We start from the raw sequence: 13,363 nt of genomic DNA on the forward strand, positions 1-13,363 counted from the left end.
CTTCCGACAGGCGTCGAAACAAGCGCGCGTGGCATCCGACCACTGTAGCGGACCATCGCGTTTTTTAATCGAACTCGACATGTCGTAGAGCGGGGCTTGGGTCTCGGCGGCGTTCGGAATGAATCGATGGTAAAAGTTCACTGACCCGAGAAAACGTTGCAGCTGTTTTTTGGTCTGCGGGAGCGTCCACTCGCGTATGACTGCGACGCGTTCCGCGCTCGGGCGACATGCGTCTTTGTCGACGACGTGACCGAGGAAGGGCATAGTGTTCGTCGCGAACACACACTTGGCCGGATTGATCGCAATGCCGTATTTCTGAAAACGGTCGAAAACCGCGCGAACGTGTTTTTCGTGTTCATCTTCGTCGTGAGAGGCGATAAGAACGTCGTCGATGTAAGCGAACGCGAAATCGAGGCCACGTAATATGTCGTTGATTAATCGCTGAAAGGTTTGTGCGGCGTTACGTAAACCAAAACACATAACGGGGAACTCGAAAAGACCGAACGGCGTCGTAACGGCGGTCTTGTGGACGTCCTGCGGGGCGATCGGCACTTGATGATACGCTCGAACCAGGTCGAGCTTGGTGAACACCGTTCTTCCGGCGAGATTCGACGTGAAATCGTGTAAGTGCGGTAGCGGATAACGATCGGCGATAGTGACCGCGTTGAGTCGACGGTAGTCTCCACAGGGGCGGAAGGTGCCGTCCTGCTTAGCGACTAATAACAGTGGGCTGGCCCACGGGCTCGATGATGGTCGACAAATACCTCTCTGACGCATAAACTCGAACTCGCGGCGTGCTATCGATAGGCGGTCGGGCGGTAGTCGACGTGGTCGCGCGAAAAGTGGCGGACCCGTAGTGTGTAGCTCGTGCACTACGTCGTGTAAAAACTCGGCCGGTACGGGCGACTCGCGCGTCACTTCGGGAAAATCCAAGAGGAGCGCCGTCCACTTCGACGGTCGTGCGGCGGTGCAAATGCTGACTGGCGTTGCGTCGTGGGCTAGAGCGGCCTGGACAGAAAACTTGTGCGCGGTGTCAACGAGGCAGCTGCGTCGGATGTCCACGAGCAGTCCGTAGTAGTGCAAAAAAATCGGCTCCAAGGATTGGTCGTGCCACGTCGGCCAGTTCGAACGTCCATGTGAAGGCACGATTGAAACCCAGGTCGAGTTGTAGTTGCTTTGGCCCGTAGGTTTTTATTTGAGAGCCGTTTGCGGCGATTAAATTTAGGGTCGAAAAAGAAGAAGAGTAATTATTTAAAAATTTTGAAGGTTGGCCAGGAAGGAGAGAAATTTCGGCACCGGAGTCGACCAGAAATCGACGTCCGGTGTGCTGATCGGTGACGAAAAGTCGTCGAGAGAGAGGTGCGGCGAGATGTTCGGTGAACATCGCCGCCCTTTTAATTTTTATGCGTGGGCACGAAGGTGCACGGGGCGCGGCACTTTTGCGCCTCGGGTCCGTAGCGCACGTGATAGTAGCACCAACCCGTCGTGTTGCCCGCGTGTTGTGGCGGCGGCGGTTCGGATCGAACGGGGCGTGTCACGGGCGCGCGTTTCGGAGGCGCGATCTGAGACGCGAGCTGCGAAACCTGCTCGGTCAGGCTCAGTATCGCGGACTCGATGGTCTGGACGCGTGTCTCTAGCGTGGTTTGAAAACGTGCGGGCGGAGTTGCTTCTGGAGTCGGTTCGATCTCGCGTGACTCGGGGAAAACGGCCGCACAACGCACGCGCGGAGTAGGGCGGACTTCCGCGACCTCGCGACTTTCGCACTCGAACAAAATTCGATCGGCGCGCTCGGCCAAGGACTCGAGAGAACCGGAAAAACCAGCGATGACGGTGCGGACAGCTGCCGGAAGTTTGGCGCGCCAGAACTGCTCCAACGCCGCGTCTGACATGCCCTCGGGGTAGACATCCCGCATGTCTTTGAGGAGCCGCGATGGCGTGCGGTCTCCCATGTCTCCGGGTTGGATGATTGAGCGGAAGCGTGCGGCCGCCGGAGCGGTGTACAAGCTAACCAGCCGCTCGCGAACCAGGTCGTAAGAGACGTTGTCGCCGAGGAGGTCGGAAACCTCGCGAATGCCTTCGTCGTCGAGAGACGCGAGCACGTAATTCACGCGCGTTAAGTCGGATCTCACGCGGTTCGCGTGGAACATGGCGTCCGTGTGGGCGAACCACTGGCGAGGCGCGTACCGCCAAAAGCTCGGGAGCCGGACGTTGGCAATAGACGCGACTTCGGTGGGCGAGATGGATAGCCCGTGCTCGGTGGTGGTCGTCATTGTCGGCGTCGAGCTAGTGGTCACTGTGACAACCGGCGTCGTAGTTGGCTTGGTCGCATCGCTTGTCACAACCATGGCGAGGATCGCTAGGAACGCGAGGGAGATTGGCGCGGATAAACTTGGATAAAGTTTTTAAAACACGTGGTCGGCACACTACACGTGGCGAGCGGAACTTAGACGGACTTCGTCGGACGACGATCGGACTCGAAAAAAGCGGAGTAAAACTGAGGTCACCAATGTGGTGATAGTGGCGTTTGTTGGCGCACTATCAGCCAGCAATTTACGCACTTCGAGGAGACTCGAAGCGAGACGGTAAATATAAAAGAAAAAAGGAAACTTAACAGAAAAACACTTTTTAATGTGTAGAACAAAGCGTTATAAATGTATTTTAAATAATAAATGAACAATTACAGCCGCAGAGAGTTATAATACAATCGCGGAGGCGAAATATACGCGTGGCGTGATTTAACGGCGTCGCGGAAACAGAAAAATGTCGCGTGACGGTGCAAAAGTTTGGGCGGACGAGCGGACAGAGAACAAGTCACTTGACAGTTCGAATGTCGAAAAAGGAGTGCGAAAAAAGGAAACGCGAATCGAGCGTAACGGTCGTAACGAACCGAGAATCGCGGACGGTCGCTCGTACGGGCTGGCGGGGGGTAACGCGAGATCGCGCGTCGCTAAAAAGCACATACATAGATATAATACACAATAATACAATAATAAAATAATACAATAATAAAATAATACAATAATAATTGTGCGCTAACGCGGCGACGGTAAACACCGCGACAGTGCGTCCGCGGTGTAGTGGTGATAACACCGTATCACCACAAAATAATTGATACCAGGTTAACAATATTGATAAGAGGTATGGTTGATAATGTATATTATATTTATGTTTGTGATAAAAGTGTTATTTTTCATATGAATATCCGACTTCCAAGTTCATGATTTATATAACTTATTACTTAAACTCAATTGTTATTCACCGACTCATACATTACTAGCCCCTATATACATTTTATTTTCGACTTAGAGCTTTGTAAGTGGTATGAGTGCATTTACTATCGTTCTGTAGTGTTATTGTATACATATTTACATATTTGTAATAACAAATCACATAACCACCATTCCTTATTGCATACGGTTATTAAATTTTTTTTTTTTTATTAAAACATGGCTCCTAATAGTATGTGCAATTTATGCAGGCTAAATTTTAAGAGCCGAGCTTATTTAATATTACACCTCGGTACATACCATGGAATACAATATCCAGACACAACATCAGTGGAGGTTCCTGAATCATCTAAAAGAACAGAAGGTAATATTGCTGTTTTTTTTATACATTTTACTCCTTATCGTGTGAATTTCTGCACTATCGTCAACTATATACTTATATTCCTATATTGTTCACACAATATCCAATTGTACATACCACATATGAGTTTCAATAATTTAATTATAAGCATTTTTTAAAAAAAATACATTATGACAATAGTTTTCTTAAATTACAGCAGAGACTATGACAGTGGACCCGCCAGAGACAACAGTCAACGTTCCTGCATCTCTTGAAACCAAAGGTAATGCTAATGTCCAATTGTACAAACCACATATCAATTTCAATAATTTAACTATAAGAATTTTTTTTTTTTAAATACAGTTATGACAATATTTTTTTAATTTTGTATTATAGTAGAGACTGTGGCAGATTATGAAACAGAAACGTCAAACAGCTCAGAGGATAATACTGATGATACTAATGGTCCTGATCCTCTTGAAAACTCTGATGAAAATTCAGCCTCCATGAAATCTACAGAGAGCAATGAAGATGATGTTTCATTTAAATACCACTGTGCAAAATGTAACCTCTCGTTTAAATTCAATTGTTGGTATCAAAGACATATGTTAATCCACAAGTATGGGACGTTTGCGTGCCAATATTGTCCTAAATTATATAAGAGAAAAGACATACTAAAGGAGCACCAATACCTACATTTTGGTGGTCCAAAACATAAGTGCAATGATTGCGGAAAAGAATTTGGTGATAAACGAAACTTGAACACTCATGTAAAATTAAAACATGAAGAATCTCTCATAAAATGCCCCAAATGTGAAAAAATGTATTCCGGGAAAAGACAACTACGATACCACGACAACAGAGTTCATTCACTCAAAAAACCATATAAGTGCAACAAATGCAAAGAGGCATTTCCAGTACCATGCCTGCTTTCGACTCATCGTATTAAAATGGTAATATATTGAAACTTCATTGAACAATTTTGAATTTATTAACATTGATATTGTTTTTTTTTTTTTTCAGAATCACTGTGACACATTAAACGATTAATGTTGAACAAGAAGGCAATTAGGCATCAATTGAACTTCTTCAGTAGGCTGTTCTAGACTATATGTATAATTTTATATTTCTATCTAATAGCTGTATATTTTTTTTTTTTCAAGAATCGTAATGTAATGCATTAAACGATTCTTTTTTTTTTTTTTTTATTGTAGATCATATAATTAATAATATATACCTATTTAGTTGTGTTAAAATAAATAGACATAATATGTAATATGTATATAATCACCTAACCTTTCACTTTTCAATAACTATAAACCTTTATTTATTATCATTGTGAATGGTGCTTCCAAATCATCTCTGCTAATTGCATGTAAAAATACAAAAAAAAAAACCTGTGGTCAGTAAGCTGACGGCTGGAGTATATGTACCGGGTGAGTCTTTATATAACAAACCGAGTGAGTCTAATATAATATGCCGGGTGAGTCCCCCCCACACCGCAGATCACTTCCCCGCCCTAAACTACCTTAAATAATGTTTTGCAACGAGCAGAAAAAAATTCAAAATTATCACAGCATCTAGCTCTATACGATGTGAAGTTTAAAATGTAAATAATCTTGAGCCAAAGTCCGATGTAAAATGCCTCTCGAGTCAGAGGTATCGGGGTAACCCTACGTGACAAGACTAGACAACGTGTTAGTTATTATTATGGGTATAAGAATATTATATAAACTACACATAGAGCTAAATCATACCAACATTTAAAATACCAATTTTATATTTCTCATTGTTCTTATAGTAGTTAATATATAATTGTATTATGGAAACAATATCAGCCTGACAAAATAATTCCTAAAAATGGGTAGTGGGTACCTACTTGAAAAAAATATAGGATTAAAAAATCAGACCATTCAAATCGAAAATGTGTACTATAAAAATTATTATCATGTTCATATTTAAATATTTAATTTATTTTTTTTTATTTACATATTATATTATTTTTTTATAGATTTTTTTATGGATAATAACAATAACGATAATAATTTTAAAATGTTTATATTACTGCTAATTCTATGTATTTGATACTTAATATACATGTATCGGGCATAATTTTATATTCCGGATTATTTTCTACAAATTTCAGAGTACGTTATATGTATTTTCATACGTATTTTTTGCGAAAAAGCATATTTTTGCTTCATTTTTTACCCAAAATGTATGAACATATTTTTTTCTGATAGAAGATTATGTGATGAGTATTTGCATATAACATTTGTCATAAACCTACGATTTTTTTTCTTTTAAATTTCTTCGAAATCTGATATGTTTTGACGAATCAAAATATCGAAAAATTCACCTCATTAATTCGGTTTTAGGATTGATGGAAGTATTCCAACAGTAAAATATCAATAAGAATACCATTATGAACAATTAAAAAAAAAAATCAGGTCGATAAGTGCAATATTAAAGAAATTAGGATATCATATATTTTTGAAATACGTCCGTGTTGATACGTCTATCTGCGAATACGTTATTTCTTAATTTTGCGGACCATATGTAGTATAAAAAACTGTATTTCTCAACAAAACTCTATACAATTATATTTTTCTGATAGATAATATCACACTGAATCTTTATATCTACTAAACTTACCTTAACTTCAAATATTTTTGCAGAAATCACATTTTGAACGTAAATATTTGACATATTTTCATAGTTTTAGAGGGTTATTTTTTGTTTGAACATATGCCTATCAAACTTTTATTTCTTACCTAAACTTTATGAAGTTGTATTTTTCTGGTAGACCAGGTCATGGCGGTTAAGAAAATATATCTTTTGTCATAGTACGATAGATATTTTTTATCCTAAATTACTTCGAAAAAATGTATATTGTGATAATCCAAAATATCGTAATTACAGTGATTTCTATTTTGAACATAAGTCTATTTACCCTTTAATTTTTATCCAAACTTTATGAAATTATATTTTTCTGATAGACCAATTTATGACGAATAAATACATATAATTTTTGTCATAGTACTGTAGTCATTTTTTTTTTTTAATTACTACGAAAAATTATTTTTTATGACCAACCAAAATATCGTAATTTTCACCCCATTTTTCGGTCTTAGGGTTGATAAAAATTTTCCAACGGTAAAATATGAGTAAGAATGCCGTTCTGAAGATTTAAAAAAAAAAATCAAGTCGATATGTGCTATATTAAAGAAAATAGGTTTTCGTAGATTTCTGTTGAAGTCCAGGCTGTTTGCGTGTAGCTGTGAAATGTGAATACGTTGTTTTTTAAGTCTGCGCACCAAATGTAGTATAAAAAACTGTATTTCTCAACTAAACTATACAAATTTATATTTTCCTGATAGATAATATCACGCTGAATATTTCTTACCTGAACCTTAAAAAATTGTATTTTTCTGATAGACCAGTTCATGACGGATAAATACATATTAGTTTTGTCTTAGCACTATAGATATTTTTTTTTTAAATTACTTCGAAAATATGTCTATTGTGATAATCCGAAATGTCGTAATATTAGCTGGTTAACGTTTGAACGTAAGTAAAATCTACTGTTTTATTATGTTCAAAAAATGATTTCTTCCAAAATATTCTAAGTACAAGGGCATATTGCACATAAAAATATTTGTTATGATTCTTACTATCAGGAAAAAATAATATCATAAACTTGGGAATAATATTCAAGTTTTTAGAGAGTTATGATCAAAAAGTAGATGGTAAAATTACCGTTAATTAGTAAAATCTACTGTTTTATTTTGTTCAAAAAATTATTTCTTCCAAAATATTCTAAGTACAAGGGCATATTGCACATAAAAATATTTGTTATGATTCTTACTATCAGGAAAAAATAATATCATAAACTTGGGAATAATATTCAAGTTTTTAGAGTGTTATGATCAAAAAAATAGATGGTCAAATTATGATATATTTGTAAAATATACCGTTGGTTGGTAAAATTACCGTTTATGAGTAAAATCTACTGTTTTATTATGTTCAAATAATGATTTCTTCCTAAATATTATAAGTACATAATTATATAATATATAATATATGTTATAGTAATTTATGATCTTTAAATTTATTTAATTAGCTTTGACATTTTACCCGTTACATTATAAAAAAAATGTTTGCTTTTCATCAGTACAGACAAATTTTTTTATAATGATACAGGTAAGTAATATAACTTTGAGACACACTATATGGATTATTTTTTTATTAATTTAATTAAAAATGTATTATATAATAATATTTTTTACACAAATTGCATTTATTATAATTGATTGCAGGCAAATTTTCAAAATTAATTTGTCGTAGGAGTTGTAAAATCTTGTCGGTGCGCATCATCTTCTCATCAAACCCTAAATAAAATGTAAAAATTAACATAAGATTTAAAGAAAAAGATTAAATACAATAACTACCTTGGTATTGCCTTATGATTTCCATTGTTGTGGTGACGGAAATTGGTGCAGGTGGTATGTCATAATCATTTTCTGAAATAATCAAACAATTAATATTAATATTCAATGGCAATATTTAATTGCCAAACATTGTTTAAAAGTAATATTTATATTATATTTTCTCTGAAACCCAAAAAAAATGTAAACATTAACCTATGATTTAAAAAAAATAATTAAATACAATAACTACCTTTGTTTCGTCTCATCATTTCCATAGTTGCAGCGGTGACTGGAATTGGTGCAGGTGGTATGTCATAATCATTTTCTGAAATAATCAAACAATTAATATTAATATTCAATGACTTTTATTGTCAAACATTGGTTATAAGTAATAATAACCTTCATAACTGTCCCATCTTTGTATTGCATCAAACAATCTTATTGATATTTTTGTTTTTCTACAGTTAATCCATATTTTCCCATTGCCTAGTTGAGGGTGTTTATTAAGAATCATATAAAAAAATTTGTCTAAAACTCCTATAGAATGAATAGATGTATTCTGAAACACAACAAACAAATACTATGTTATATTTGTTAATAATATCAAAAATATAAGTTAATGTTTATAATGTTTAATGTTTATTACCAAAATATTAATGGATTCTCCACTGGATTTCATACAAATTTCCTTGTTTATTACTTTTAAGTAATTAATGTTTTTAAGAAGGTCGTATTTTGTTTTTCCCAAGTCTTTTTTAAGAATTTTGAGATTGTTAAAGTCTGAAAATATTTAATTAGAACAAAAAAATATAGGCATAAATTCATTTTACGAACATGATATATTAATCCATTAATGTAATTTTATTTATGCGGTACCTTGTTCTGAATCGCAAGGCTCTTCTGCCTTTCGCCAACACTTTTTAAACATCTTCAAACACATTTCTACTACACAGAAGAACGATCGAGGATAAAAAGTTTAGAACGCGAAGGAGAAATACAGAGTCGGACACTGCAGAGTGCAAATCTTATATAATAAAACGCAAAAGTTGCTATTTTTACCGCTAGTTGCGCGCTCGATCGAATAAATGTTGTTGGGAATTCCCTATTTCCGATAATTTAGCTGATTATTAAATTATCAAAAAAGATTAAATAAAGATTTCCTGATAGACCAATAATTATGACGAATAAATAAATATGATTTTTGTCATAGTACTATAGTTATTTTATTTTTTTAATTATTATGAAAAAATGTTTTTTATGACCAACCAAAGTATCGTAATTTTCACCCCATTTTTCGGTCTTAGGGTTGATAAAAATTTTCCAACGGTAAAATATGAGTCAGAATACCGTTCTGAACATTTAAAAAAAAAAAATCAAGTCGATATGTGCAATATTAAAGAAAATAGATTTTCATAGATTTTTGTTAAAGCCCAGGCTGCTTACGCATAGCTGTGAATACGTTGTTTTTAAACTCTGCGCACCAAATGTAGTAGAAAAACTTTATTTCTCAACTATACTATATGAATTTATACTTTTCTGATAGATAATATCACCCTGAATCTTTATATATACTAAACGTACCTTAACTTCAAATATTTTCGCAGAAATCACATTTTGAACGTAAATATTTGGCATATTTTCATCGTTTTAGAGGGTTATTTTGTGATTGAACATAAGCCTATAAAACTTTTACTTCTTACCTAAACTTTATGAAGTTGTATTTTTCTGATAGACCAGGTCATGGCGAATAATAAAATATAACTTTTGTCATAGTACGAAAGATATTTTTTGTTTGAACATAAGCCTATCAATCGAAATGAATAAATAAATAAATAAATAAATCTGCGAAAATATATGAAATTGAGGTACGTTCTGTACATATAAAGATTCTGCGTGATAATATCTATCAGAAAAATTGTTATGTGTAATTGGTTTATGTACTTACCTATAAAGTGGAAATCATTATCCATATGTAATTCTCGGCTATAGTCTAAACGATTACATGATGTACTAACGCCAATGTATAATGTACTAACGCCATATTCTATAGAAATAATAGACTCCCCACTCTTCTCAAACACATTTGATACAGCACATACTATACTATATATTTTTTTATAAATATATACAAGTTTTGTCGTAGATATATCATCTTAATAATGTAAATTATTTATTATTATTATACATTTGTTATTTAAATACTAATTTAATAGCTGAGGTTTTTTTTTTAAATAAAATTTTTATAAAAATCAATCTAATCTAGGTCACGAAAAAGGAACTAATAGAACTAACTAATCCCAAATATATATTTCAATAAAACAGGAAGTACCAAAAAAAAAACATCAGACAGTTTGAAATCGTTTCGGCATGATGGAAAAAAAAACCTAAAACGTTTGAAAAACGTTATATGTAATACGTAATACGTTATATGTATTTTCATTCATTTATAACTCTCATATCATAATATAGTCAAATATTGAAAAATGTATAGATTAGGACGATTAGATAATTGGTAAAAACATGTAATAATAGGTAGACCTATAATATTTTAAGTAAGTACTACTATTATAATAATATTTTGTACTTTTTGAACTGAACTATGTTCGATATAATTTTTTCTGTTTATGATTCATTATTAACAATTTTTATCAAAAATTAAAAGTTCACAAACCGACTGGTTTATGTTTCGATGTATTGGCTGAAAATGAAAAATTCTATTACCATACTTTTTTTCGAGTACCTACCTATCGATATGGCGATAATCTTTGCTTGTAGGTGTAGCGTCGTTTCTGCTCGTAATATTAAAACGTTAAATTATTATGTGTGTGGGCTTAATATAAATTGCATTGCTCAACAGTGCAAAACTTACATTATTATTATGAATTTACGAAAAAACTGGTGAATACATTATACTAGGGTCTAGGGGTGACGGTAATATCGATAAACCGTATTTTTTTAAAAATGGTATACCAAAACTATCGATGTATACCATAATACTAAAAATGCCGAAATAATTAGTAATTTAATTTTTTAATCTATTTTTAAATTGTACAAAATTTCCTGTGTCGTGTTTAATTTATCATCGTCTACACGCTCGTATCGAAATTGAATGTACAATATGTTTTAAGTCATCGCAAATTGAGATTCGCAATACGCAATCTACAAGATGATCGTCAACCGTCAGTCGTTACACTATCAAATAATTTTTAATAAATATTTTGCTGTGTAGTTTAGTTTATGGTGTTTGTGCAGTGTCACGGTATAGTAGGTACATTTTATTGAATTCATATTACAGTATTAGAATTCAAAAGTGTAAGACGTGTAAGTTATTAATTTTAATTCCTAATTATTAAATTATACCTTATTAGTGTACCTATATGTTTCTTAATAATAGACTATAAGTAAACTATCTCCAATTTGTAACTTTTTTTAACAATATTGGTAAAAGTACCAGTAAATGCAATAAATGTCATCGTGATTGTGAAGCGAAGGGCGGGAACACCAGCAATTTAAGTAGTCATTTAAAAATTCGACATCCAAAGCTTTACATGGAGTTTGTCCATCAAAAAGCATTAAACAAAAAAGGGTAAGTGCGTAATGTATATTATGTTAACCGGATCGTTTTTAATTTTTAAAAACGAACAAGTTATTAAACAATAATAGAAATTAAATTAAATTAAAACACGCTTATTTTGATAAAAAAAATTAAATATTATAAAATAATCTGATTAGTATTAACGTCATAGCGTGTTTATCGAAAATACCGATATAACCAAATTATCGAAAATAACGATAATATTGATGTTACCGATTTATTGAAAATATCGCTAATATTAACGTTACCGATTTATCGAAAATATTTATTTTATATTATGCAAATGTCGAGTACCTACATCAACGATACGTTTATTTTGAAATATACATGTAAATAATTATTATTAATATATAATAAATATAATTTATTATAGACATGAAGACGAAATTTATGTTGAAGCTGATGAAGGTGTACAGTGTACACATTAATAACGATTTTAACATGTTTAATGATACCAAAGAACATAATAATGGTGATGTAATAACTGAAAATAATGATGTCTCTTACATTTATACTCAGAATCAAACTTTTGAAAAAAACTTTTCAACTCCATCTTCAAAGACCACGTGAGATTAATAAAACTTTAATAAAAACTTACACAATTTAGTAAAATGATGAATTTTTATGTTTTAATCATAAATCATTACTACTCCATTTGAGTAAACTGAGAAATGAATTTAAGAAATGTGATAAAAAGACATCGAATAGGTACACAAATGCTATTGCTTACTGGATTGATTTCTACTGACATACAGCCATACAATATTGTGTCAAAAGGTTTCAAGCACATGATGACTGTGTTGGGTCCCAATATTATACTGTGCCTAGTAAACAAGTTTTTGCTGTTACTAAAATTCCTGCTATTTATACTGATGTAAAAATGCGAATAGCAAATGAACTTACCTACAACTATACAGTATGTAGCCTTAACGTTTGATTGCTGGACTTAAAATCCATTACAACCTTATATTGCAATTGCTGCTCATGGGATTAATGAAAATTGGGAGTTAAAAATATTTTGCCTTAGTTGTACAAGCTTAGACATAGAATACACCGTAAACTAATGTAAAAGAAATGGTAATTTTTGTTTATGAAAATTGGGAAATTCCACTTTCGAAAATTGCAGGTATTATCACTAATAATAGTACTAATATGATTAAAGCAGTATAATTGTTAGACTTATTAATTCATGTTAGCTGCTTCGGGCATACTTTGAATAATGGTATTTTGGCTGCTCTAAAATTAAAACCAGTACAGGAAACATGGGCAGGCACGGCACTAGAATTTTTTTCCAGGGGAGGCAGAGTGGGGCAAATATTTTTTTTACGTGGGCTAAAATTTTTCAACAAATACTGAGGTTATTTTAATGAAATATAACTATTTTCGTATCATATAACATAATATAGCTATTATCTATATAGTACATACGTTTTATATTGTATGCTCTAAGAGTCTAAACAGATAATATATACAAACTTTTGAATAGTTAAAAATGTTTTAAGAATAATGTCAAATATTTTTTTTTGTACCTTATGTAATAAAATGTCTAATCACAGACCTTCAACAACTATATTCATAATGATGACATGATACACAAAAATGATAAGTTCTTTATGACTTTAATATTACATACCTTTGTGAATGAATATTATGTTTCTTTTACTTACCTACATTTCATAAATATAAATTAAAGTAGTTGTGTTTAGTAATGAACAATTTGTTTCAATCATCTTTAATGCAATGATTTGGGATACGTTTATTTGTTCATTTT

At 33.6% G+C, this 13,363-nt stretch overlaps 3 protein-coding genes across 3 annotated transcripts in view; 1 reads left to right on the forward strand and 2 right to left on the reverse strand.

The window, feature by feature from the left end:
* Nucleotides 1-1,394: 1,394 nt before the first annotated feature.
* On the reverse strand, nucleotides 1,395-2,345 carry LOC126552360 (uncharacterized). The gene has a single exon (XM_050207049.1). The coding sequence runs from the start codon at nucleotides 2,343-2,345 to the stop codon at nucleotides 1,395-1,397; it is 951 nt and encodes a 316-aa protein (XP_050063006.1).
* A 1,443-nt stretch (nucleotides 2,346-3,788) lies between these two features.
* Nucleotides 3,789-4,843, forward strand: LOC126551806 (zinc finger and SCAN domain-containing protein 12-like). The gene is made up of 3 exons (XM_050206033.1): nucleotides 3,789-3,850; nucleotides 3,964-4,520; nucleotides 4,591-4,843. Exons 1-3 carry the CDS (start codon nucleotides 3,793-3,795, stop codon nucleotides 4,615-4,617), a joined length of 642 nt encoding a protein of 213 aa, XP_050061990.1. The 5' UTR covers nucleotides 3,789-3,792; the 3' UTR covers nucleotides 4,618-4,843.
* A 3,108-nt stretch (nucleotides 4,844-7,951) lies between these two features.
* LOC114125775 (E3 SUMO-protein ligase KIAA1586-like) overlaps nucleotides 7,952-13,363 on the reverse strand; it is a 36,296-nt gene continuing 30,884 nt past the window's right edge. Inside the window, exons 7-9 of the mRNA XM_050207050.1 lie at nucleotides 8,248-8,322; nucleotides 8,030-8,090; nucleotides 7,952-7,958 (exon numbers count right to left, since the gene is read on the reverse strand). Of these exons, the coding sequence (XP_050063007.1) occupies nucleotides 7,952-7,958; nucleotides 8,030-8,090; nucleotides 8,248-8,322 (143 nt within the window). The remainder of the gene's footprint in view (nucleotides 7,959-8,029; nucleotides 8,091-8,247; nucleotides 8,323-13,363) is intronic.

Source organism: Aphis gossypii, chromosome X (assembly GCF_020184175.1).
Source record: "Aphis gossypii isolate Hap1 chromosome X, ASM2018417v2, whole genome shotgun sequence".
In the NCBI taxonomy this organism is placed as follows: Eukaryota; Metazoa; Arthropoda; class Insecta; order Hemiptera; family Aphididae; genus Aphis; species Aphis gossypii.

Bases quoted from the DNA above. Each gene is read 5' to 3' on its own strand.
- LOC126551806 (XM_050206033.1), top strand. From the start codon at position 3,793: ATGACAGTGGACCCGCCAGAGACAACAGTCAACGTTCCTGCATCTCTT. The intron at 3,851-3,963 runs GTAATGCTAATG...TTTGTATTATAG, and splicing joins TGCATCTCTTGAAACCAAAG to TAGAGACTGTGGCAGATTAT. The intron at 4,521-4,590 runs GTAATATATTGA...TTTTTTTTTCAG, and splicing joins CGACTCATCGTATTAAAATG to AATCACTGTGACACATTAAA.
- LOC126552360 (XM_050207049.1), bottom strand. From the start codon at position 2,345: ATGGTTGTGACAAGCGATGCGACCAAGCCAACTACGACGCCGGTTGTC.